A 25,837-nucleotide genomic window follows, 5' to 3' on the forward strand; every position below is an offset into this window, starting at 1 on the left:
AATGTTATACTCTGTCTGTCATAAGTGGCTAAGGGAGGAATGTAAATACTCTGTACTCTTCTATATCAAAAATCAAAATTGCTACTGAGTGTTACCTTCATTTTGAACGCATCAGCTGTCCAGACATGTTGTCTAGGCATAAACTTAGAAGCTGCAGAATGGAAATATTTCTTCTTCTTTTTATTTTTTTTTAATGTGGGAAAATATTAGAGCTGTTCATTCAATCCTGTTCTTCCAGTAGATTTCATTAGTACTTGGTACTCTTAGTCTTAGTTAAAGCTTTACCCTTTCCCAGAAGAATATTTCAAGTGTTGTTATGAGTATTTTTTCTGTAATATTCTATAGATGCACAACTCTGCATATCATCATTCAGTAAGAAAACTAGACTTAGAACTATATTCCTGCCCAAAGGAACTTAGATTCTTGTAGCCCACAAAAATAAATTTTAAAATAAGCCAAAAACCACACACATAGAGAGCAAAAAATTGCCAAACCCACAATAGCAAACTTTGCATGCTGATGGAAGATAAGAATTGTACAGCCATTTACTGAAGGATATTTAAAGACAACACGGAAATTTACTTTTAAAAGGCACAAGGATAGAATTAGTTAAATAAAACATGGAGCATTTTCGAACAACTAAATCCTGAAAAGGAAGAGTGGGTCTTAAGAAAGAATATTGATAATGGTGCAATCTAGAGTAGATCTGCAGGGTTAAATCTTCAGTCTTTTAAGGAAAATACTGAACATCTAAGTGAATTTCATGGCTGGACTTGACCAAGAGAGAATGGGGATAGGAGAACACAAGAGGAAAGAAGGACTGTTTGAGCCTGGCAGCTTAAGGAAGGCCCTAAATCATTATGTCAGAAGCAGGAAAAGAAAAATCAGTGAAGGAAGAAGGTTGGCGTGGTCTTGGGTTTTGAAATCATCAGGAAACAAATCAAAGACATAGGCTATGAAGAGTTTAATTAATAAAATAATATAATTAATTATAACTAGTAATAAGCCTATATGTGCTTAGGACCATTAAATAACTTTGTTCCTTTATATAGCACAGTGGCTTAAGGGTTGTAGTTTATAGCATTATAGATTGATAAAAGGCCATAAAAAGGCCATAAAAATTTATTTGCATTAACAGTAACATTTGAAAGGCCTTACAGCCTCTGGACTTACACTTATGTTTGTAGTGGGAATCAACAGCAAAGCTGTTAGCAAGTGTTCCAATGTTTTAGTTTTGGTTGTCTAAACAAACTGGCATGTACATGCCCTAGCTGAAATCTGCAGTGGGATTCACAAGATCCTCAGGTGAAGGTAAATGCTGATGAAAAACAAACTTCTCATAGAAAAGATTATTCTGGCAGGTGAGAGTATTTGTAAGTTGCAAGACAAATTTAGTAACCCAGATTCATGCCTCCTTATTTAATGTGGCTTGTAAGGTTTTCTGAGCATTATAGCTATGGCTGTTTTATAGAGTTGATTCACTGAGAAGAATCAGAGAAGCAGAAAACTAAAAATTCACAATAGCTTGTATTTAACACAATATTTGTTTAACTAAAAACCCTTTTGAAGATTCACCTTTAGATAAAAATGATGTTTCTGCAAAGCAGCTTCAAAGACCCTGCTCTGCTGCATGTTGTTTCTGCAGTTACAGGAAAGAGGAGGATGCTGGTTCATGTGGTCAGAAGCCCCAGGAGCAAAGGAAAGGAGACAATGGGAGGGCAAGAGCACTCTGCTCTTGGACTGTCCTTTGTTATGTCTTAAAATCTCATGAATGCACATTCCCACTGCTCCAGATTTCCAATACAAAGAAGGGAAAGCACTGACTTCAGATCAAGAGAAATAATGCACATCATTAAGAAAAAGAAAAAGAAAGGAATAAAGGGTTGCAGGACTCAGACAGAATTCAAAAGGAGGCTCACTGCAAGCTGCGGGTGTGTGGTTGCCCTAATTAAGCTATAAAAGCAATACTAGTAAAATTTCACACTTGCAAACTTACTTTTGTGGTAATTAGTGCATAGCTCCACTAATTTGAAATATATCTTGAGCCAAAATAATCCTGATGAGTCTTCCTGTGTACATTCTGTCAGAAAAGATTGTCATATATGGATTTGTATTTCAGCTTTTGTGCCTCCCCAAAGACATTCAATATGTTGAGCTGAACTAAAAATACTTTGGTCTGGGTTATAAAGACTTTGAATGAAAATAGCTGAAAACACTCAAGATTTTACCAGTCCAGTATTAAACCTAACCAAGCCTTCTATGTCAGCATGTTTGTTTGAAGCTTCCCAGATAAGGAATGGAAAATAGCAGAGAACTCTGGAGGTTCTTGTGCCTCTGCAGGGTGGGAAGTGGGCCTCCATTGCAACAGCAACTCATGGTCAAATGAGATAAGAAAAGGCCTTTGGCCATCAGAGTTTTTGTTATGGCTCTGTTGTGGCTTACCAATGACATCAGGGAGGAGTGTGCTAACAAGAGAACTGTGTTCCTCATTTCAGGTTCCTCAAGATGAATGGAGTGGCTACACTCCACGAGGAAAAGATGACGAGATCCCCTGCCGCCGGATGCGCAGCGGCAGTTACATCAAAGCCATGGGCGACGATGACAGCGGAGACTCGGACACAAGCCCCAAGCCATCTCCAAAGATTGCTGCACGGAGAGAGAGTTATCTCAAGGCCACCCAGCCATCCCTTACCGAGCTCACCACCCTCAAGTAAGTCCAGGTTCTGCTCTATCACCTACAGCTCTCCATTAAGACATACATTTTCTATGTTTGCTTCTTCTCTTTACATTTTCTGTGTTTCCTGTTTGTTTCTTCTCTTATTTCTAACTACCAGTTCAGGAACGTATTTGAACCAGTGCGTTCCATCATGCTTATTTTTGCATGTTTTTTTTCCTAAACAAGAGTAAATCTGAGAGTGTATTTCAATGTTATTCTGAAAAGGAACCAGCGCTATGAATTTGCAAAGTATTTTAAGCTGTTAGTGTTAAGTGAGCATCCAAGTATGTACAGTAGGTGCATTCTTTGAATGCTTTGTTAAAGTACAGCTTGGGTCTGCAAAAGCTTTGTGTAACTGTGTATTTATATATACTCAACATTTGAAATTAGACCTTAGATAGTCTTTGCAACTCCAAAGAGAACCTGACATTTAATTAAAAAGAGCAAGGACTATCTGAAAGTAGACAAACCCATGTTTTCCACTCAGAATTGCACTGTATTTTGTAGAGAACCAAAATCGGATTTTTAAAATTGTTTGTGAAAACTTTAGCCAAAAGGAATAATGAGTTTTTGGAGATTTTTAAATGTCACTATTTATTTTTCCTTTATTTGGGCCTTTTAAAAAAGTCACCCAAATTGTCAGGAAAATTGCACAAAAGGACAATTTTGTATTACCATTTTATTTTAATTGATTCTAAAATAGAAAGGTCCCTTAAAGCAAGAAAATTAATTATATCCATAAAAGAAAACAGTGTGAATTTAAAATCAACAATTGTTTCTGTCTTTTTTAAAATTCTTAGCTATAATAGTGAATCATAGTTCACTGGACCAAAAATAACCCAATCTTAGTATAACTTGCCTAAGGCTGTGGGTTTAAAATGGGGGGGAAAAATAAAAGGATCTCTATCTCTTCTAGTATCCATGATCAGTGACAAAAGACTCCTTCTGCATTTCCCTGATTAATTTCTTCTCCTTCCTTGTCCTCCTTTACCCCATTTTTTTCCAGAGACCTTATCTGAGAAGCAGATTTTAGAGAAAACTGTTTGATCCTTGTTAAGAATGTCATGCTTTGACATCAGTGATGAATAGGCCAGCAGAAAAAAGCAAGCTTACTGCAGCTCCCCATAGCAGCCTGCCTGAATTTGTCTCAAGGGAAGCCTGGGATTGCTTCTTCTCTGTCTTTCTATTAGTGACCAAAGGAGAAAGCAATCTCATTTTCTGCAGGGATTTTCATAATCTGGCTGGTTTTGCTCAAGGGATCCAGTGATTCCTTTCATCATCCAGAGGACTTTACCGCATCCCTTCCTGAGCCAAAACTCCTCCTGTGAAATCAGTTCCTGCAACCTCTGCAAGGTGAACATGAATGTTATTTACCACCACAAACTCCAGCCAGCCAGGCTTCATGCATGGACACACTTTCAGGCACAGAGCTTATTCTTTTTGAGTTTTTAGAAGCATGCTTTCCAGAGTTCCATAGTATATGTGAAGCTCAATGCATCACATTAAGTATATTTGCTCTTGGTCATTTCTGTTCTCTGTAGATACAAGATTTGCAAAAAAAAAGATAGATTTAGGAAAAATCGGAAGTCCTGCATGTCACTGTTCACCCATGGGAGATGTCAGACCAGAGGCGCCAGGCAGCAGAAGCTTTTAGCTTTCAAGTCATTGTAATTCAGCAAAATCGTTGTATAAATACTTAATTTCCCATGTTTTTTAATTGCTTCCTATTTGGGAAAGCTTTTAGGAATGTGCCAAATTTTAAGCTGCTCTCTGTAAAATTCACATAAGTTTAGGAGCTGTGCAGGAATATGACGTAAATCATGGAGTAGAGGAAGGAAGGGAAAATGGTAAATGGCAGTAAAACAAAAAGGAGGAGAAAGTATGAAATAACTTTTCTTTTTCAATGGCTTTTCAGCATAAATTGGGCTGAAATAGAATTCTTTCTTTTAATCTATGCTGATATTTTAAAGAAATATATCTTCCTGAGAAACCTTTCACTTTCAGAGACAATTTGTATAATACATAATTATGCAGAGCTTTCATTGCTTTCTGCTGAACATGATAATTTCTGGGGGTTTTATGAGAAACAGCTGAGTGCTTGCTCTGGGAATTGAAGTCTTCTGTTAAGCTAGGTCTTTGTTTGCAGACGTCTTCATACTTTCTTAATAGTGTGACTTGACCTTCACAATGACATTAGTTTTTCATCCCATGGCTACCCTGATTACCCCGAGAGTTGTGTCAGAATTTGCAGGTGTGTTAGACAGAGACTAAACTAGGGCCCCTAACTCACTGAATATAGGTCATCAAGCAATTGTGTGATGTGTGATAACAAGTTATTTCCTTGGCTTGCTGTTGACTTGAGTTCAATTTGCACCTGAATAAGAGCTTTGTGGAAATGAGCCAAAGCCTGCTCTAGGCAGCAGGCAGCCTTTTACTGTCACTAGTGGACCTTCTAGTTGACCTCAAAGGGTATTATTAACACCCTAAAGCTGAGTGGTATTTCACTCCTTTAATTATGGGTTTTTTCTGTCCATGAAGAACAAAGCACACTGTGAAATCAGTGTCCCTACAGCAGTAATTGTCAGGGATCTCCCTGATGCATTTCTTTCTGCTGCTCCCTTTCTCAGTTTGCTGTATTCAGTCTCTAGTTGGCTGCACTTTCATCTCTGGCAGAGCAAACAACTTAAAAACATGTTCCCTTTTGCTTTCCCTGTTCTTTCTGAAGTGATTTTTTCATCTTTTGGGACTTTTCCTCTCTGACTCCTTTAAGTCTAATATTGGTCTCACAACCCACGCTGTTCCTCCCACCTACCTACCTACCATTGCTCATGCGCCTACTCTTCTAAGAAAGCATTTTCATTATTACCAGTGTTGCTTTTTATATAAGGAATAACCTTTGAACAGCACAACTGTGTCATATCTCCTTTACATAATACAAATTTATTTTCCTGGTTTTGCTGAGGATTTTTCCCTGCCATACTGTACAATCTCCCTCCTACCATTTTCCTCCATTGCCATGGTTTCCGTGTGGTTACAGCACATGTGTCAAATGCTGTGGTACCATTCTGGATAAAGCACAGCTTGCTGTGATTTTGAAATACACACCTCCGCTGCTGCATTCTCATTATCCTATCAGGAAGAAAGCTGATTTTTTTTTCTCTGTCTTTGCTGACAGTATGCTCTTGGTGTTTTAAGATTTCACAGTCTAGATAAACTGATTCAGCTGGAAGAAAAGGTGGTATTTTCTTGCCATTCCTAACAAGTGGCAAAAGTTTATCTTTCACTTGTAGGCAGATTGAAAATGGACTGGTTAGCAAACTTCCAAAGAAGGTGCAGGTGGCAGATAACTGACAATTCTCTTACAGCTGAGCTTGATTCAGGACATAATCCCTCACTACTTATATGTACCTTGCTTATGTTTAGCATGTTTTTTTGTTGGGATAAAAAGTACACAATTACATTGCTGTCTTTATGCCAACCTGTCACCTCCAGCTTCCAGTAACTCTTAAATCCATTGGGCAACTGTAACCAAGTTTGCTAGAGAGACTGAAATCCGAAAGATATGAAGTTCCAGAAAGCTTTATCAAGATCTGTAGCTGGATAAGGCAAAGAAGGACCTGCAGCCATCACTTGTGTTCTTTTGAAGGGCTATGGGCAAGGTAGCTGGTGGATCAGCCCAAGGAATAATATGGCAGCATTTTCCCAGCCTAAAAAAATTAGGAATGTGAAAGGGACTGCAAAACTCTGTTGAGGACAAGAGAGCTGAGAGATGGATCCTGTCACCACAGATTTTCTACTTCATTTTCCCCCCTTCCTCTTCTCCACTGCAGGCATACTCACTGCTTAGAACACAGATTCAAATTATGCTTCTTAACTCATTATTGCTGCTATTGTGGGGACTCCATCCATTTGAATCTTTTATTTGAGGGTTTTGTTTGTTTGTTTGTTTGGAGGGGGGTTTTGTAACATATTTACCAAACTTAACAGTAATTTATTTGTAGACATGGATTTTGGGTTAAATACCGTTGCAGAATTTTTCTTTTGAACTCATATTTGATCACATAAATTTTTTTCTGAGACAAGTTGTACTCTGTGATCACTAGTGAATTGAAAATTTTAATGATCTTGATATTTTGTAGATGCATTTGTAGAACTTATGTAAAAAGGATAGAAGGAAGAACAGAAATGAGGTTTTTTTTCTTAGCAAATCTATATTTTCAAGGCATTTTACTAGGCATGTGATGTTTTTCAAGTCAGCTGTGATTAAGAGAAACTTATGAACACCAAAACCCCTTTTTAATGCACACTAAGTTTCACTACTGATGATGAACAGAGTATGTGAGCATACAATCATCAGACTCTTCTCCTTTTTATCCCATGGTAAAGAATTTTTCTATATAAAATCCATCATAGCTGCATCTGTTCCTAGAATTTACTTCACAGATTACTTAAAATACAATTCTTACCTTTAAAGTTTATCAGAGACATTCCAAAAAAATCTCAAAATAGGGGCATGTTATTTGTTTACACCTACATTTTTATTTTTATGTGTTAATACAGATAGTGTAAGTACTTTCTACTTGTATGTTTATGGGTGGGAATCTGGAGACAAAATTGTTTTGAAAACCAAATCACAATGAATTATCAAACTCAATTAAGTGGTATAATCTGTTAGCAAGCTTAGTAGCAGTGACAAGAGCAAGGAGAGAGATCTGATTTATACATCCTGAACTCAAACTTTCACATCACCTCCTTGAGAATTGATCAAGTGAGTTCCTGCAGGACAAACCACCAAGCTGGAATCCACCTGCATTACTAACCAAATCTTGACAGAGTTGCAGCACTAGCTCTGCTAGGATGACTTAGAAGGAAAATCAAACAACTCCATTGTTACTTAGTATAAGGCATACTTCAAGACAGGAAATCCCCTGGTCCTCCTAAAAGTGATCATTGGGAAGTGTCTGCACTGAGGGAAATTACAAGGGATGCATGGATAATTTTAGCCTGAAACAGTGCCCAGGCTGTTCTGTCATTTGAGCTGATGTCCTTACACTACACTTCACCATACGGCACATCATAAATCCCTTGGTATGAAAACCGTCCCAGCCCTGGGAAGGAGTGCCTATTTACTTTGAGGTGTTTGTATAATACTATAATATACTCCAGAATATCCAGGGGGGGAGAAAGTGTCATAAAATCAAAAGCACACTTACTTTTTCTTTTTCTTTTTTTTTCTTTTTCTTTTTCTTTTTCTTTTTCTTTTTCTTTTTCTTTTTCTTTTTCTTTTTCTTTTTCTTTTTCTTTTTCTTTTTCTTTTTCTTTTTCTTTTTCTCTTTTTCTTTTTCTTTTTCTTTTTCTCTTTTTCTTTTTCTTTTTCTTTTTCTTTTTCTTTTTCTTTTTCTTTTTCTTTTTCTTCTTTTGTTTTTCTTTTTCTTTTTTTTTTTTCTTTTCCTTTTTTTTTAACATAAGGTGATGTCCTCATTCTGCTAAAGTGATCTGATCCAGATCTCAGGCAGGGGGAAGGGAGAGGTGGTGCAATACCACATTTTCATTATGGTGAATATTTTTAGACACATGCAGGGAAGCTTGTTAATTTTCTTTCTTGCTGAGTGACTTCCAATTAGGGAACAATGACTTTGCTAATTAGTACAAAAGGAATAAGTCTGATTAATCTTTTACTAGTGTTTTACAGTATGTTTTCAGTACAGTTGGTGTAATTGTTTCATGTTGCAGTCTCTTTCATTTTTATCAAACCTGTAGCTAGTAAAGGAATTGTTTCCATGTTCCTTGAGGCGTGTTTTGTTTCTTTTTCTTGAATAGGGATTTTCTTTTAATTTTGCATTAAAGAGACAGAAGCATCTCCATGTGCTTTGGACATGCAGCCTAAGGAACATAAGTATTCTGGAAGTATTACTGGCCTAGGTAGTAACTTTCCCAGCACACATTCACTGATGCGTGATTGTGGATTATATTAATTTGATAATATTATTCACTGATGCATGATTATTGATTACTGATGTTATTAACTTTTTATTCATACTATTGCAATCCCTTCTCCCTCCAACTAGGCAGAAGCTGTTGGACATATTGCTCACTTCAAGCTTGTGTGTCAAGTATGATTAAGTTCAGTGAATAATTTATAAATCAGAAAAAAAATTTTAAAGGCAAGACAATGAAAAATATATTTATTTTGAGGCAGTAGGTGGACATACTTCAGGAGCCAATGGTTTTCTTATGGCAGCTGACATCTGTTTTGTGTATAGGATATTTAAGGAGGAGAGGATATTGATTTATTGGAGGAACTTGGAGCTTGGAGCTTTTAATGAACAGTTGGTAGTGATGGATTTATAAAACACATTCAGTCAGTTATGGGCATGAGAGATATCTTGTGCTCCATGGCAGCTTGCCTTCAGGATTTTGTGTCCCCTATACACAGAGGTATGGATGCCTTTACATGGCTACATTTCACTGCCCAGGACATGCGTAGGATGAACACTCTTCCTTCTCTACTTCTGTGGTGATCCCCACCAGTTTATCTTGCAATGAAACAGATTCCCTAGATATCACAGTCTCACTGGGAGCAGTCATTGCTTATCACATCATAAAGCCTAACTTTCTATTAGTCCACACCTAGCTACATACAATCTGTTAGGTCAGTATTACCATAGTTGCATAAATAATGTTTCTTGTTTCTCTGAGATGAGAAGTGAAAATTTTGTTGTAATCTGTGGTGTATTCTATTGTTATTGTCCCACTTGTACTTTTATCTTTACTTGCTGAAATTTGAGGCAATCATACTGGTACAATAAACTTGCAAAAGAGTATCCATAGAATCATAGAATGGTTTGGGTTAGATGGGACTTTAAAGATCATCTATTTCCAACCCCCCCATACCATGTACAGGGACACCTTTCACTAGACCAGGCTGCTCAAGGCCCTGTTCAACCAGGCCTTAAACACTTCCAGGAATGTGGCTTCCACAACCTCTTCCCATGTCTCACCACAGGCACAGTTAAGAATTTCTTCCTAATATCCAGTCTCATCTCTAAACTTGCTTTTCTTTTTTCAATTTGATGCCATTCCCCTTTGTCCTACCACTACATGCTCTGGTAAAAAGTCCCTCTCCAGCTCTCTTGTAGGCCCCTTTAGGTACTGAAAGGCTGCAATAAGGTCGCCCCAGAGCACTCTCTTCTCCAGGCATAAACATTCGCTAAAAAAAGGAAGAGCCTATAATTTTCTAGCCAAAATGTGATTTTTTGGCAATATTATAGAAAAAAATTTGGAAGTCAGTAATCTGTTAAAGAAAAGCAGCAACCTCATTTAGATGATTGTCTTGCAGACATGAAAATCCTTGTCCTGTGTGTAGTCATCTGTTTCAGTTTTACACAGGATTTAGCTTTATATGGAACATAGCCACAGATGAAAGTTAGGAATTCCAACATCCTAGCTTCACAATTAAATCCTAGAAACATTTATGCATTTTACAGCAAATGGTGTTGATGAATGCAAAGTAACACTGTTGTCTCTTAAGAAGCAAAGCCTATCATTGCACTTTATATATCAAATGGGCACTTCTAGGGCTTGTGTTAAGAAAAACAATTATAATTAGTGAACCAAAATGTGTTTTTCAGCCATCTCTTTCGGTGTATAGTCTTTACAGAGCCAACATGCATGTTTGTCTGCAAATGTGTTTGGTCTTCTTTATTTTTAGCCCTACTTCTTCCCACATACTTAAAATTCTACCTCAGAAAGGGAGTTAATAATGTCCAGTGGAGGCAGGGAAAAAAAAAGACTGTGTATGCCAAGGCTTACACAGCCTATATGTTATGAACATTTTCCTAGCAATAATGATAGTTAAGCGTGGGAGTTGATTGCCAAAAGAAATCACTTCACTGGGCATTTTCAAGAAAAGGGTAAAAAATGTCTGTCAGAACAAATTTAGGTATTGCTGATCCTGCTTTAGGGTGGAAGGAGGGACCAAATGACCTCTTGAAGACCCCTCCAGACCTATCTTTTTTGATTCTCTGTCTGTATGTCTCAGGCTGTTGAATATACCCGCTGTCACTGTTCTTACTTCTTTTCCTTAACTTATTTTTTCAATGTAAAAATAAAACTCTCATCAGAACCAAATTATTCCTGAAGGCCTGCTGCTGAAAAGCAAATATAGCTATCCCACCCACAGCAGGGCTGTGCAATTCTTTCATGTTCTTTAAATGTTATTTCATTGCTAGCGTTTTGAAATCATGTTCCCACCGCTGCCAGCCATACCATGCTTGACCCTTGGTATGTGATCTTGTACTCTCTGCTTTAGTTTGCTGAGGGGAGCTTGGCTGATGTATTGAACCTGCCATGCAGAAAATGCACAGGCATAAAAAGAGATGTGCTTTTGCAAACAAAAAAATCAGTCTGGAGTCCTTAATGTTCTACATAGCAAGACAAGCAAACAGGCAACAATAATTAAGTTAATTATTCATAATAATTTTCTATTCTGATCAGCCAGAAGTGCAATCATTTTTCACTGTGAAATGGTGGAGCTCTTTCAGATTAAAAATAGAAAAAGTTAAAATAGTGTTGCTTTAGTTTTAATGTGAAAGTACAAGACAGTGTTTTTGCTGACATGCTTTGGGACCTTCTGCTAATCTGCATCATATTAGGGTGAGAGAAAGAGAGATTAAGATGAAAACTTGTTCTGCTCTTACAAATAAAAGATACTATTGCCATCTAAGTCATGTTGATACCCAGTAATTTGTTTCTTTGATTTTCCTGTGCTTGCATTGCTATTAAGATAGAGCAACTTTTAGCTTAATTTAGTCATTCTCTGCTGGCTTGGGTGCAGGGAAGAGTGGAAGCATGGGGCAGCAAAGAAAGTGTATGGCCCCTGTAATAGGTGCAGCATCAAATACCACTCTTCTCCCTGTGACATATGTGAATGAAAGTTCATCTGAAGAGACCTGACTTTTTAAAATCTCCTCTCCTCCTAAAGAAGGTATAAATCTTTTTAGAAGTGTGGAAATGAGAGAAAATCCTTAAAGGCTTTTTTACATTGTGCTGGCTTTCTTACTCATTGTACACCACAAGGGCAGAGAACCACCATACAATCCCTGTTTAATTTGCTGGTGTGGGAAAAAAAATTGTTGAAAGCACCTTTGAAGGAGCTGCTGAGTCCTTGTGAGAGATTTCTGTGGTTCCATCTGCAGCTGAGCTGCACAGCAATTTCCCATTCCCCTCCAGAAGAGCTGTATACCAAGCAGCCTGCACCCCAGCTGCCCAGCAGCTTCGCCTCCAGCAAGCCCAGAGCCTGCAGAAAGCACTAACTGGTTTTGTCATCCCCAAATGCCAGCAGCCACATCCACAGCACCCAAATCCCCCTCTTTCTTCAAGTGGTTTTGGGCTGGCAGACATATTTGAGCTGTGTCTGTGCAGCTCTGCACTGTGACAGTGATGTATCGTGCTGAAGGCAATCTCAGGAAATTTCAGGACTAGTATGTAAATTTTTCTTGTGTTACATATGACAATTGCAATAGCAAATCTGTGCTAAGCCTTTATTACTCCATGCTTGAAAGGAAACCTTGAGAAGCTACTTTTGGGAGGTAGTCCTCCTTCAGTTAGCCCTAAAAATGCTCACAGTTATTTATTACTTTAAAAGAAATAACTTGGTTTTGAACTTTGCATAAATCTCAAAACTAAGTATAAGTACATAATGCAGAAGACTTGGAAGCACTCTGGGTGAAATGCTGTCTGTCATCAACTGAGTTGTAGCTTCATCACATAATAGTTATGTTTGTAGAAGTGATAAATTTATATTGATAAAAGACAAGATTTTAAGGGAAGACAGTTTCTATTTTGAATAGGTATTTTCTTCTCTATTCTAGTGGGTGTAACCAACATGTCATTAAACCATCTTCATGAAGTTGAAATCAAAAAATGTTAGAAATCTGAGAAATGCTGGCAATGCCTTGTCAATAAGGTCCAATCTAAATCTCTAGCCAAGGATTCCAGCCTTGTGCAGGATCTGTTGGACTCATGACAGCCATGTGGCTGCAGGAGCTGTGAGACAACAGGGCTTTGGCAGAGATGTGTTGCTGAGACTTGTTTGAAATTCTGGTGAGTCAGGCTGTTCCACTGCAGTTGTTCAGTCACTTGCTGTTGGGTAGGATGTCATTTCTGGCAGAGGTAACTCTCTGCCTATTGCTTCCTGTTCTCTACCACTTCCCTGCCCCCTACAAAAAGATCATTTGACTTAGGGCACAAATTAATTGTTGTTTACTGGTGATGAACAAGTTTTAATTGAGAGGGAGTGGATGATGCCTTATTCATAAATAAGATGTTAGACTGGCTGGAATGAATGTCAGCACTCTGTCACTATTTCTATTGTCCCTTTTCTTTTCTCTCTCTATTTTTTTTTTTTTTTTAGTAAGTGATTCCTTAATATTCTTATAAACCTCAGTACTCAGCTAAGTGTCCTTTCTCCATTAAAAGAGACAACATTTGCATGAAGAATAGCACAATAACAGTCACTGTCCCTTCACTCAGTGAACTAATGTACTATCAACTATTTCTATATTTCCACCTCCCCACTGCTTATTTTATTTCCTTTTATTATGAGTTTCACACTTTGAAAATAAACAGTACATAGCAGCTTCTTCTGCTTTCATTTATTATAACCCTGATCCTTACACATCTTTCTGCTAGAATTTCATCAGTGGTCATTTCATTATTTTTTTTTTCATTAGTGCAATTAACATAATTCTTATCAGTCTTTCACAGTTCTTATCCAGTCCTTTCTAGTCTTGACTAGAGCCAGTCTGTTGTTAGCACTCCTGGATCCCTCTCTTTGCATCCCTTCTCCCTGGGGAGGTGTGCAGCTTGGGTTGAAAACAGCTCTGTCTTCCTTCAGTTTTGGTGCTCCATTGCTGCCACCATACACATGATGGGCAGCTGCACTCAGTCACGCTTCAAGCTGTCTGTCCAGGTTTAGAGCAAATTTGGGGAAGAATCCCCCAAAGGATCTCCGGTGGGAAAAGCAGATCCAATCGGCCCCTCCCCACAACTGGTACGGGAGGAAAAAATACCTCCTTGGAGAAAGGTGGAAAAAACTGTTTATTAAACAATAAAACCAAAACAATATCAAACAATGAGACCCCTTGCCGCTCTAAAAGAGATGACAAACTGAGAAAACCCCGGGTTGCAGTTCAGCTCACTCAGTCTCTGATCAGTCCCAGTGCTGGAATTGTCGCAGGCCAGGCCCGGCCTGGTAGGCCACAGCTGCAGCTGCCGGTGCTCTCCTGGGTGTTCAGTCCAGAGCAGGTTTCAAGGGGTCCAAAGAAAAAGGAAAAAACACAGTCCAGGGAACTTCTTTGCCTCAGCTAGCTAAACTAACTAAAAAGCAAAGAAGAGCTCTGTCCCGCTGTCTGTCCGCAGACAACAACAGTCCAGGAGCAGGAATGTGGAGGAGGAGTGCAGTGTCTGAAAACAAACTGCGCGCTTCTTCTCTCCCCCCCTTCACTCTCTGGAACACTCTTAAAGGTACAAAACTTATTATTCAACATAAACAAAATGAGACGATTGGGGATAAAAGCATCATATAGTCAGCCCAGAACACTGTCTTTGGAGTGATTTCCTCAGCAACTGGGTTTGCTCCCTGCTCCATTTCTCCAGCCGGAAGTGGCTGCAGTGGCTCAGGATCCCAGCAGCTGAGGTGCCCTTGTCGCTGGCCAGCAGTCAGGTGGTGCTTGCACACTGATCCCTGTGCAAACACACGTGAGCACCGAGGAGCCTTTATCCTATCATCTCTAATTGTTCCTTCTCCAGAGAAGCTAATCAGATTCCTTATATCTCTGTGATGATGTGGTATCTGTCTGAGTGCTTTGCCTCTGGCACAATATGGACAAACCCTCATTTGCTACTGAAATTGCCTGTTATGACTATATTTCTTCCCCTATTCTCGGAATTAGTATGTCCATATAATGGTAGTTTGTTATTTAATGTAACTAGTTTCCCCAAGGGCAACAGCCCAAAGAATAATAAAATAATCCATTTGAAGTTCATGCAAACAATGAATCACCTGAACAGCTGTCTCTTTAAAAACAGGGCTGTAGTTTGATGCTGATGTTGTAGAGATTCTTCTTCTTTTGAATATGTTCCCAGATTATGTATTTTATTTTATGTAAGTAAACCAGGTACAAAATAGAGAATAGTAAATAATACATAGAGGAAGATTCTTTACTTTTAAGGAGTATGTTTAAAGAAGAGGATGAAATAAAATTGACTTGTAAAGTAAAACTTAGAACTCTGAATTAAATTTTTTGAGATTTATTTGCAAGCCCTTTTGCAACATTTTCAACCATCAATTTTTTTAAAAATCTAAAGCCTTGTCATAATATTTCTATTTCCAGACATGAAAAGTAAAATTAATCTTGTTTAGTAGCCAGACAGAGGTAAAAGTTTACTTCTGGCTTGAATCCTACAGTTTCTATTGTGCTGTCCTATATATCATAGTTACTCCCTTGATGCTTCTATGATGGGCAGCACTGCAGCCAGCCAGTGTGGGAAGGTTAGATGTGATCCAGGTTAGATCTGAGATGAATGTAAATCTCTTGCCCTTCTCCTGGGGCTACCCACTGCCCCCAGTAAAGGCCTGAGATATCCATTGGGATGGCTTCGTGCTCCATGGGGAGCTATGCACCATTCATGAAATAAACACTAGTTTTTCTCCCCAAGGCATGAGACTTTATAGGAATAAGTCACATTAAAATGCTTGTTGACTCTCTCTGACAGCCCATGGGAATTCTATGCAATTGGGATCTGGGTCCTCAATGCTGGATTCTGCAGTGGGTTGTTTACAAGTCTCAAGTGTAGCATTTAAAATCTGATCTATGGAGGATTTTTTCTCCCCTGGACAAAGTTGATAAGAGGCTTTAAATGTCTCCCTCCTACCCAACACAATGGGATGGTAACTTCTGCCATGAATTAATCAAGCTGCTTGTTAAAAAAACATTATCTTGCCACTCTTCTTCCAAGTCCTTTTGAATTCAGACAAATTTAACTGCTTTCTCTTCCACAAAAATGATACACTAAGGTTAATTACAGTTCAGGAGCACTCTAAGGTATGATTTTGCTGCATGGTGTTTCTCAGGTCAAAAAGGAGCCGGAGGGGTGCACCTGGAACGAGAGCTTGAATTGTTCCCCTCGGGAAGGGGCGGATCAGCTGAGCAATTAAAATGAAGGACAGAAATTGCAAGGCTCTCAGGTGTCGTGCCCCTTTCTGTGCCAGAGGGAGCAGAGAGGTGGGAGCGTGTGGTCCCCACACGGCATGCTGTGCCTCCATGGCGGGAGGCTGTGCCCTCGGGAGCAGGGCCAAGGACATCCCACTGCTGCTGCTGTTCCCTGCCTGGCCCCTTTCCAGGCACAGCCATCCGTGTGCCTCCAGCTCTGGGCAAAAGGGGGTGATGGCACTCCCCTCCTGTATGTGGGGTTGTCACGAGGATTGATTCAGCACAGTGAGTGCAACAATTGCAGAACCTGCTAATGAGGCTGGAGAGATGGTAGGCAGTCAATGTTGGTCATTGTCCCCTTGCTCTTGGCTCCTGTTTGTTTTGTGCTCCTGTAGAGAGGCTTGTGGCAGCATTTCCTAGGGCTCACTGAGATGTCTGGGAAGAGCCCCACCATACTGTGTGAAGCCTGAGGCACAGCGTGGGGAGAAGGACTGAAATCATCCTCATGCTTCCCTGCCAGAGGGAAAACTGCTGGCAAGACCCCACCAAGGAGTAAAAGGGTCAGTTCTTGTAGTTCCTCCTCAGCTGTGCTTCCCTTCTCTCCTTCCACCTGCTGCACATCTTGAGGAATTATTCCCTTAGTTTAGCTGCTGTGAACTTATGTTTTCAGGCTAGCATCCTCCAGCTCCCCGCCTGCTGGGTAATCCATGGTGCCTCTGTGTACACACCCTTTGCCATGAGAAAGCCCAGAGGGGAGCAAGCTACTCCCAGCAGTGACAATAAGTAATGTTGCTTTTTGCTGTGTCTGTTGAACTTCATAGGTCTGATCTTTTCCTGACTTGACAGACCTCCCATCTCTTACCACCATGCAGCCCACAGCCACTGCTGACATGTCCTAGAGGTGGCTTGGGTACTCTCACAGGGGGCATGCTGCCCTTCAGCTGCCTGTACATCTCCTTTTCCCTCCATGACCTGCCCACACACACTAACACACAGCTTCCCACTCACTTCTCTATAAATTTTCTTTGTATTTGTTACACTTCACACTATAGCAGAAGGGAATCTTAAAATGCCTTTTTTCTTTTTCTTTTCTTTTTTTTTTTCCATAGGGAAGGCCTTTAAAGCTAGGAAAAGATATTTTAGTACTTTTCAGAGCCTGAGCTGCCATGGTGTGTGCTGCAAGAAAAGCAAGCACATCACACACTGAAAATCACAGTCTGGTTGAGTGGAGAGGGTTCCCACTGTATGTTCTGTGCACGACTATTCCTGGAAAACCTGTGAATTTTCTGAGGAAAAACCATTTGGAAGGCTGTGGGAAAGATTTGTCTCTGACATATTGTCTCCTGACTTCCCTTCTTTGAAGAGGGTAGACAGAAGCACCAATGGTTCTACACTGATGACAGCCTAATTATCTAACAAGAGGCAGGCACAGTAAAACCCAAAGGGCTAGGGTAGGAGTGGTTTTCTACTTACATCCCAAACTCTTAGTGTACTCAAAACTAGATTGTCCATTAGCTTTCCGCACTCTTTTCATGAAAAAGCTTTTTCTGCTTAGTTTAAGCTTGGCTTTTTCCTCTTCGGAAAGACAGAACTGGGCCTGCTAACTTAGCAGAATTTGTCTAAATTGAGGAAAAAATGTGACTCAGACTTTTCCATTGACAGCCCTCTAGCAAAACTCTTAAGATTTGACCTGCTAAACATCTAGCAATTGCCTATCTCATTAACTACTTTCTTTTCAGATAAAAGCAACTTTTTAATTTTACTTAGCATTTTCCTGTTGCTGAATATCTTCTTATCAGTGAATAGTGAATAGCTCTACACACAAAACCCTGCTTCACACATCCAAATTGCTTCCTTCCTGCTATAAATGGATGTTTAGCATAGTAATCTGGAGTGAAAGGCACAAGATTAGCAATGCAGCCACTGAGAGTGCGTTATTGTGTTGGGCTTTTCTTTGGTTTCTACTTTCAAATAGCTTTATTCCTAAAGAATATGGAAGTTACATTTTTAGCAAGTTGCTGGTTTCTGTACAGAAGGAAAATACCTTTTTCACCCCAGTACTGACCTGCCCTTTCCAGTCACCAAGAAAAATACTTTGAATCACAAAAGGCACATAAAAAATCTTTCAATCCTACAATTTTTGTCAATGATATGCTGAATGCTATGAAATTAAGTTGCCCTATGAATCCTAATTAATTGAAAATCAGGTCGACAATTCATTCAAGCTATGAAAATCAGACTATATTCCTAAGGAGACATGCAGATTCTTTTTCTGTTTCTTGAGCCCTTGAACTGTGTGTTTTTGTGCTTTCTTTTCAACTGTGAAAGCTCGATATTTTTCTTCTTTAACTGGAAAGGTTTTGCAAGCCTCATGAGATGAGCTTTAAGAAAAACATAACGAATTGCAGAAGCATAATAAATAGCAGTCATTGGCAGCTCTAGATCATTCCTCCCTCTAGTGGCTGGCTGGCTCCAGTGACAGTAAATGGAGCTCTATTAACATCTCAGGGAATTATTCCCTTAGTTTAGCTGCTGTGAACTTATTTTTTCAGGCTAGCATCCTCCAGCTCCCCTCCTGCTGGGTAATCCATGGTGCCTCTGTGTACACATCCATGACTGTGTTATTTGACCAGACTTTCAGTTTTTCAAGGTCACCTCTACAGTGTTTTCAAGCTTTTCCAATCCCTTCTGTACATTTTATTATATTATTCCCAGTAGCAGTCAGGTAAAAAAGGTTGACCCAGTTCTGTTGCATTTCTGTGGTCCAACACGATGATTTATCACAGCCAATCTCTGATGTATACTAAATTGAAAAAGTGATGAATTTGAAGCAGCTTAGCTTGATGCAACACTGTGTTTAGACAGTAAGCGGGAGACCAGCACTTCTTCCATCTCCTTGGATGTGTCAGTGCATGCCCAGAACAACAGCAGGCAGCTCAGGTGTGCTCATGTCATTAACAACCGACCCATCTCTTCCTGGATAATTCCACAAAATATAAAGCTGCTGCAGAGTTGAAATGCTCAACCTAATTTTGCTTAGCTTCAAGCCCCAGATATATGTTTAGTTGGAGGGACAGAATTCAATGTGTTGACAAATTGGCCCTTACCTGACACATCACAAGAGAAACCAGAGTCCCGGGACACTGAGCAGCCTTTCGAAGGTCCCATCCCACCTGCACACGAAGACATGCATCAAAAGTATGATTTTGAATATCATATTTTGATGACGTTCAAACATCATCACACAGATCTCTGCCCTAGTGATCCTGACAATATGAAATGGATTCATGTTATCATAATGTTGTTGTTTTCCAAATCAAGGTGACAGAGCAGTAAAAATACCTGCTGGATATACAACAGCCATTTGAGGAATAGGTCATCTGAGGGAGAGGGTACTTACTCATGTAACAAAATTAAATTATGTAAGTTCAGTGCAAAATTCTGTCTCTCCTCATAAGAGTTGTGAGGCTTTAGGAAGTAATACAGGTTTCATTACAATTTACTTTAAATTGACATTTTAGGTATTAAACTTTTAGGTTACTGAATAGGTTACTGAAGCTTTATTAGGCTGGAGAGCTTTTCAAGCAGTTGTGTCGTACCTCAGAAAAACCATTGACTTGAAATGATATCATATCCATATCAATCACCATCCATAGTCTATAATGGTTTAAAATAAAAATAAAAAAGAAAATAAACTAATTCTCAAGCATCTTTTGACCATCACTCCAAACATTCTTCAGTGTTGATTAACCAGGTATTCTGCTTTATATACAATATCAGTCTCTGACGCTGAAGTTGTTCAATATATCAGTCTCTGGGGCTATTTCAGTTGTTCTGTGACCTTAGCTTCCAGTAATACAATAAAAATTTGGTGCTGCAATTCATTTCCATCAAAGAAGCTCAGTTATGTTTGCTGACTTTAGTTCATCATCACAAAGCCACCTACAGCCACAGAGGTGCTGTAGGGAAGTACTAACACATGCAGTATATTTTCTGAGACTAAGGGGTTTATATGACTTCTCCTCCAGGTCACACAGCAAATTTCAGTCCACACTGAAATCTGAACCCATGAACAACCATCAATTGCCTGTAGTTTTAAATGTCAGCAGATGATATTTATCCAGAAAAATTTAGAGGAGTTTTTGGAGGCTGTTTTTTTTTTTTTTTGTTGTTGTGTTGGGGGCTTTTTCTATAATGGTGTTTTAATCAAAAGCATAGATATCCAAGTATTTTCATCTTCTGAGCAGGACCAAAGGCCATCTGCAGCTTCACCATGTATATTATGTTCTATTATGTTATATTATGAAAAGAAGAGGGGTTGTTCTCTTAACTCCTTCACCAAGTGTTTGTTTGTTTTGTGGTTTAGATGGGATACAGAGAACACTAGAAATCAGTAAGGAACTGGCTTTATCCCCTTTGATGCAAGCACAGACATTTGCGCTTTTTTTTTTTTCCATTGGAAAAGAGTAGTGTACCCAATTCAGCAAACCAAATATTTTCATTCCAAGTATGGAAATAAAATTAAAAAAAATATTTGTAAATACTTAAGAATGCCTACTGTTACAGGTCAAGAAGCTATCTGAATCCCTCAGGAGTTGAGGCTTCCTTCCTTTAAAATGAGCTGCACAACCCTTCTGGAGTTCCACAGCCCTGAAGGGCATCCACTCTTTGGAATTACTTTTTACATTCTCATTGCCTCCATCTGAATCATTGTGCTTGACACTGACAGTGTGATGAATGACATGACAACTGGTTGTCTGTTTCTTTACTAACAGACCCAAATAAAGATTTCAGAGTATTTCTGGTTCAGGGGAATAAAAAAATACCTATTTTAAAGAACTGCAACAAAAAAAAAAAAAAAGATCCCCTTCAGTGCCAAGCAGGATTTTGCATTATTATGAAGATTTCTTAAGTAATTTTTTTCTTTGGTTCTCTCATGCTCAAAAATTAAATTAGTTCTATTTATCGGGGTTTATTCTGTACAAGTTTGGCTCAACAACAGCCTATAACACAGAAAGTATATGTTGGGTTTTTTTATAAGGAGGCAAAAAAGTCTAAAATGTGAAATGTGTGTTAAGCATTATTTCACATTTTTTCAATAAACTTCCATTCATCAGAAGATTTTTATAATGGATATTGACTTCAGACTTTGACCTTGAGATATTGAGTGCTTTGGCCATGTTTATAAGAGCACTGGCACAATTTGCCCAGACCACTGTATATATATATATATATAAAATAACAGGTTGTCACCTCATGTTGTATCTCAGTACAGCAAACAGGTCATTTTTTAATTACTACAGAACAAAACTGGAAAGACTTTGTAATAGAAAGAGATAAGATTAAAATATATGTGGATAACTGGGGGTTTGGAATTAGCTGGGCTTGTTTTGAGGAATTTCTTTTGATGTAAAAGCATCTGAAGGGAAAGTGATTGCTTCTTCTTCTCCTCTGAGGAATAGCTCTCATAAAGTTACATGGAGAGAAATTGTCCCTCCTCCTGGGGTATTGCTTTTGCTTTGTAAGCTCAGTGAGAAAAGCGAAAATCCCCCAGAGCAGCAAACTGCTGCCCAAATTATCAGTGAAGAATTTTCCAGAAACCCTACTGCATACCATCATTTTCTTCTCTTACTTGCAATCCAGACATTACTTTAAATAAAAACATGGGTTAAAAGTTACTATTCCTAGCTTCTTTTGTATGACAGGAGAAATTGCAGGGTTTTATCTTAGTCAGTTTCCCCAAAAATCTTTGCTTTTTTTTTTATCAGGAAGAGACAGCTGCAAGTCACATCTGAGCTCCAACCTGTACTTATCCAGACAAACCTCGAGAAAATGCTGTAGGGTTTTCCAGGAGCTCATTGCTCTGTCTCATCACACCCCCAACCCCTGTGCCTCAGGAGTAGCTGGATCCTATTTCAAGTCACCATCTTCCAGGTGTCTGCAGGGAAACAAAATGTACCAAGCAAGAAGCATTTGCTTATAAAAGAAGAAAATGCAAGCTTCTCTTCAGGTATTTTAAACTGCTTGGTGTTCTTCAAACACTAAACAGCTGAAATGGAGAATACTGAAGTAGCCACTTAGTAAGAGGGCACACATGATCTTTCAAAATGACTCGATCAGGAGGGAATAGGAGAGAAAATCCACGGTCACCACCAGTACATATTAAACTCACAGCATTTGGTGGGTAGCATGCTTTGCCTTGTGTTGAATCTTGCTGCCTCAACTTTTCATGTGGACAAAGGGCTGTTACTCAGAGAAGTAAGAAGGTGAGCTCACCCCCTTAGCTGAGTTGGAATTAGGATTATTCCCTTCTCCCTGGCAGAGCTACTAGCCTGCTCTCCTCATTGCTTTAAAATGTGCTTGCTTTTCAGTTTCTCTAGTAGCTTGGCTTGTGTTGCACATCTGTACAGATGATATTGAATCTGCTGCTTTTGCTTTTTTTTGTTTCTCTTTACTAGGTGGCCAAAAGTTTTGAAATGGCAGAATACTGAATAGGAAGTGAAAAATTGCTGCATATGTAAAGCACATTTTTTTGGAAAATGCAGGTGGCTGTTTATGTATGTGAAGGTTTTGGAGTAATGTTGTTGACTTGCAAAACTAAGATATTTCCCTAATCTCACTGGGAGCTGTTTATGCAGATCTAATCTGGATGTTTGAGAATATCTTTCTGAAGGAGGTGACTCAAATACAGATACATGACAGGGCTTGCAGGCACATGGCCATGCAGTGTGTGGGTGATCACTGCCTGGTTTCAAGGCCAGGAGGACCTGTGGAATTGAAGACACTGAAAGCTCAAAATGCATTGCAAGTTTTCAGAAAAAATTAGCTCTTTAAATAAATACTGCAGTGACATTCAACAGAGTAAATACTTTCTTACTATTTACCTAGAAAAAAAATTATTTGTAGATAAATACTGCCCAATATTGTAACATGGAGTAGCACAGGAGGGCCTCTCAGTTACAGGAAGTCTGCCCAGAAGATGCTTTTTAGTGAGCTGGAGCTTCATCCTCCCACTCCCAGGAGCAAGCCAGAGCTCCTGCATGAATCCTGGTGCTAAGCAGGCAGAGCTGGTTGTGCTGCCAGCTCAGCACACAGCCAGGTGACATTCCTGAAAAGTAGCTGCTTTCCCCTTGTGGTTTGGCAGAGAGCTGTAACTCTTTGGTGTTTCCACTGGCAGAATTAATCAAACTCTTAACATGTGAATGGGGGAGACCTGAACATTTAGCTAAGCAGGTGAGGTCTGAGCTTGTGGAGACAGTGGTTTTATGAGGACTGCAACAGGGAATATCTTCTTTATATTCTGTAGGCCTTCAGTACCTAAAGGGAGGCTACAAGAGAGATGGAGAGGAACTTTGTACCAGGGCACATAGTGATAGGACAAGGGGGAATGCTCAAATTCCTAAAAGAAGAATTTATCTGAGCAGACTGAAGATGACTTTTAAATTTCATTAGTGAGGAGAGGTGGCACTGAAGTAACCAAGAATGGAAAGTGATGTGGAATCAGATAGATAAGCCCGGCCTTGATGAGGAGAACTGAAGGAGTGGCTTCTGCAGTAAGGAGGGTATAACTTTAGTGCTGGCAAAGAGTTTATCAAAGCAGTGTTGGAGCTTCATTCTCACCCCAGCAAGGTCCAAAGGGCTCCAGGCAAGGCTGTGAGTATGGCTGACCTGCTCAGGCCCTCAGGCAGTCTATGTTCAGTCCTTTATATCTGAAGCAAGGCAAGATCTTTTTCAGCTTGGGTAAATATATTTCTCACTAGTGCCCATTCTAAAGAGAGTTGAGCTGAAAAAGGCAAGAGCTTTTGTCATGCATTTGGTCTAGACTCAGACCTAGATCAAATTGCCTCCTGCAAGGACCTCCAAAAACCCCTTTGGACATATACCCAGTAAGATTGGCAGTGGGGGACATTAAGGCCTACAGCTTTCCTCAAAGGGTCTTCTGAGAGAAGTATTCTTAAACTGTCTGCTCTTGACAGTGTTACATCTTACCCTACTTCTGGTGACAAGATATGGTGGATTTGTTTTCTAGTGTAAATAAAAAATAGTTTTGCACAGAAGCAGCTTACCCTGGCATCACTGGATTGAGCTGGTTCATCTGGGTGGAACTATTTCTACCTTTCAGAATCTTTTTTCACTCTCTGGGATGGAAAAGTGCTCACAACATTCCCACGCACACACACGCACATGGCAATCAGAACCAGCATGCAGACCAGATTTCTGATTAAAGAGAATTGTATAATGTCTGTCTTCATCATCTTCCATCTGCTTTTCTTGCCAATTCAGTTGCATATGTGCCACTTTCGTGCTGTGCTCTATTCTTTCACTATGTCTAGAAAGCAAGGAGAAAATACAGTATGTCAAAGACAAGGGAAATGTTCCTTATATACATTAGCCTGTGGTATTTTTTGATTGTACAAAATACCTGAAAAGATCTTTGAGATAAAATGGAAGATTTGTTTTAATGTATACATGAATTTTTATTCAATAGTCATCTTTGTTTGCTAATATTTTAATAACTAAAGATTGCTCATTAAATAAATTCATACAAACTCAATACCTCCACATCCCAAAAAGAGAAAAAGAACACCAAAGCTTCTGTGTCCTTTGAGAGGAAAGCAGGATTGTAACAAAATCACAGAGTGGTCCCATGATTGATTCTGAAGCTGGCAGTAGTCAGACATGGAGGGTTTTAAAAGGGACTGGGCTTTTTAGAAACATTTTCTACCATAAAACGTTGATCCAGTTCCTGCTGCCCTCAAACAAACAAACAGACAGGACACCATGTGCTCGCTCAAAAACTGCACAGCAGCTGGAGATGGAGATGCATAACACCAAACTCTGGGGGCTTTTGGATTGGTTTGTTGTTTTTTTTTTTTTTTTTCCTTTTTAAGTGCTTTCTTCTATTTCCCAAGAGAATCTGAAAAATCAGACAGAGACAAATACACCATACTGTAATTTCTGCCTCTACTCAGCCTGGGTAAAACTCTATGTCTCAGGCATGTCCATGCAGTTTTGTGGTATGTGTTGCCTGGTCCAAGCAGCAAGGACAATTTCTGGTCTGGTAGTAGAAGCAAAGGAAGAAATGCCATTTTTCTGTTGATGGCATTGTTTTGCTCTTCAGAAGATAAGCTTTTTCTGAATATCTCCAAGATTTAGAATTTTCTTTCTCACACTTGACCCTTTAGCAGGGTCTGAACTTAAAGAGAGGTTTTATTGGGATTTTTGTTTTTAGCTTCAAGGCAAGAACTCCCCATGAAGGGGTTCATTTGTTTATAAACAAGAAAGCAAAAGGAGAGCTTCAAACCCAGAAAAATCTGGAGTGGGGAGGGCAAATGCTAAGAACTGTTTATGTGCTGCCCTTGTCTCCATCGGTGACATGACAGTCCCCTGTTCACCGCACCAAAAAGCAGCAGAACATGGATACCAACACAGAAAAATTACCCCAGCCTAGTTGACCCGTGTCATGACCAGGATCAGACAGATGCACATCAGTAAATTGTTCTCTAAATCTTCCTCTCTGTCCTTCAGTGTTCACCTTGTGTCAGGCTGCACTGAATTATTCTATCTTCTAGCAACACTGAAATGCAAATAAAAATAAGCAGAGAAATGTATGTTGGATGTGCCCACCAGCCACACCAGGGATGGGGCATTCAGGAGAGGATAATTTATCCCCATGGAACCAAGCTGTCAGCTGTATGCAGCAAAATGGAGAGCTGGGACACTTAACAGTAGTGGTGGCTTTGAGATTTATTTTTTTCTTGGTTTCATGTTGCATGTGGTGTATTTTTTGAGGTCTTCTTCTTTGTTTGAAGGCAAATTTTAGCACTGCTGGCTTACAGAAGCATTTGGGACACATTCCTGGACTTTTACTTTACTCTGCTTTGTCATTTTCTGTTGGCAGAACACG

The 25,837-nt window shown here is 39.4% G+C and overlaps 1 protein-coding gene across 2 annotated transcripts in view; it reads left to right on the top strand.

Moving 5' to 3' along the window:
* Window positions 1-25,837, top strand: part of DLGAP1 (DLG associated protein 1) — a 142,845-nt gene that overhangs the window by 12,161 nt on the left and 104,847 nt on the right. For both annotated transcript variants that reach the window (XM_059476252.1, XM_059476259.1), the window contains exon 2: window positions 2,496-2,710. In XM_059476252.1, the coding sequence (XP_059332235.1) occupies window positions 2,496-2,710 (215 nt within the window). The remainder of the gene's footprint in view (window positions 1-2,495; window positions 2,711-25,837) is intronic.

The sequence above is a fragment of the Ammospiza nelsoni genome, chromosome 1 (genome assembly GCF_027579445.1).
Source record: "Ammospiza nelsoni isolate bAmmNel1 chromosome 1, bAmmNel1.pri, whole genome shotgun sequence".
Taxonomy (NCBI): Eukaryota; Metazoa; Chordata; class Aves; order Passeriformes; family Passerellidae; genus Ammospiza; species Ammospiza nelsoni.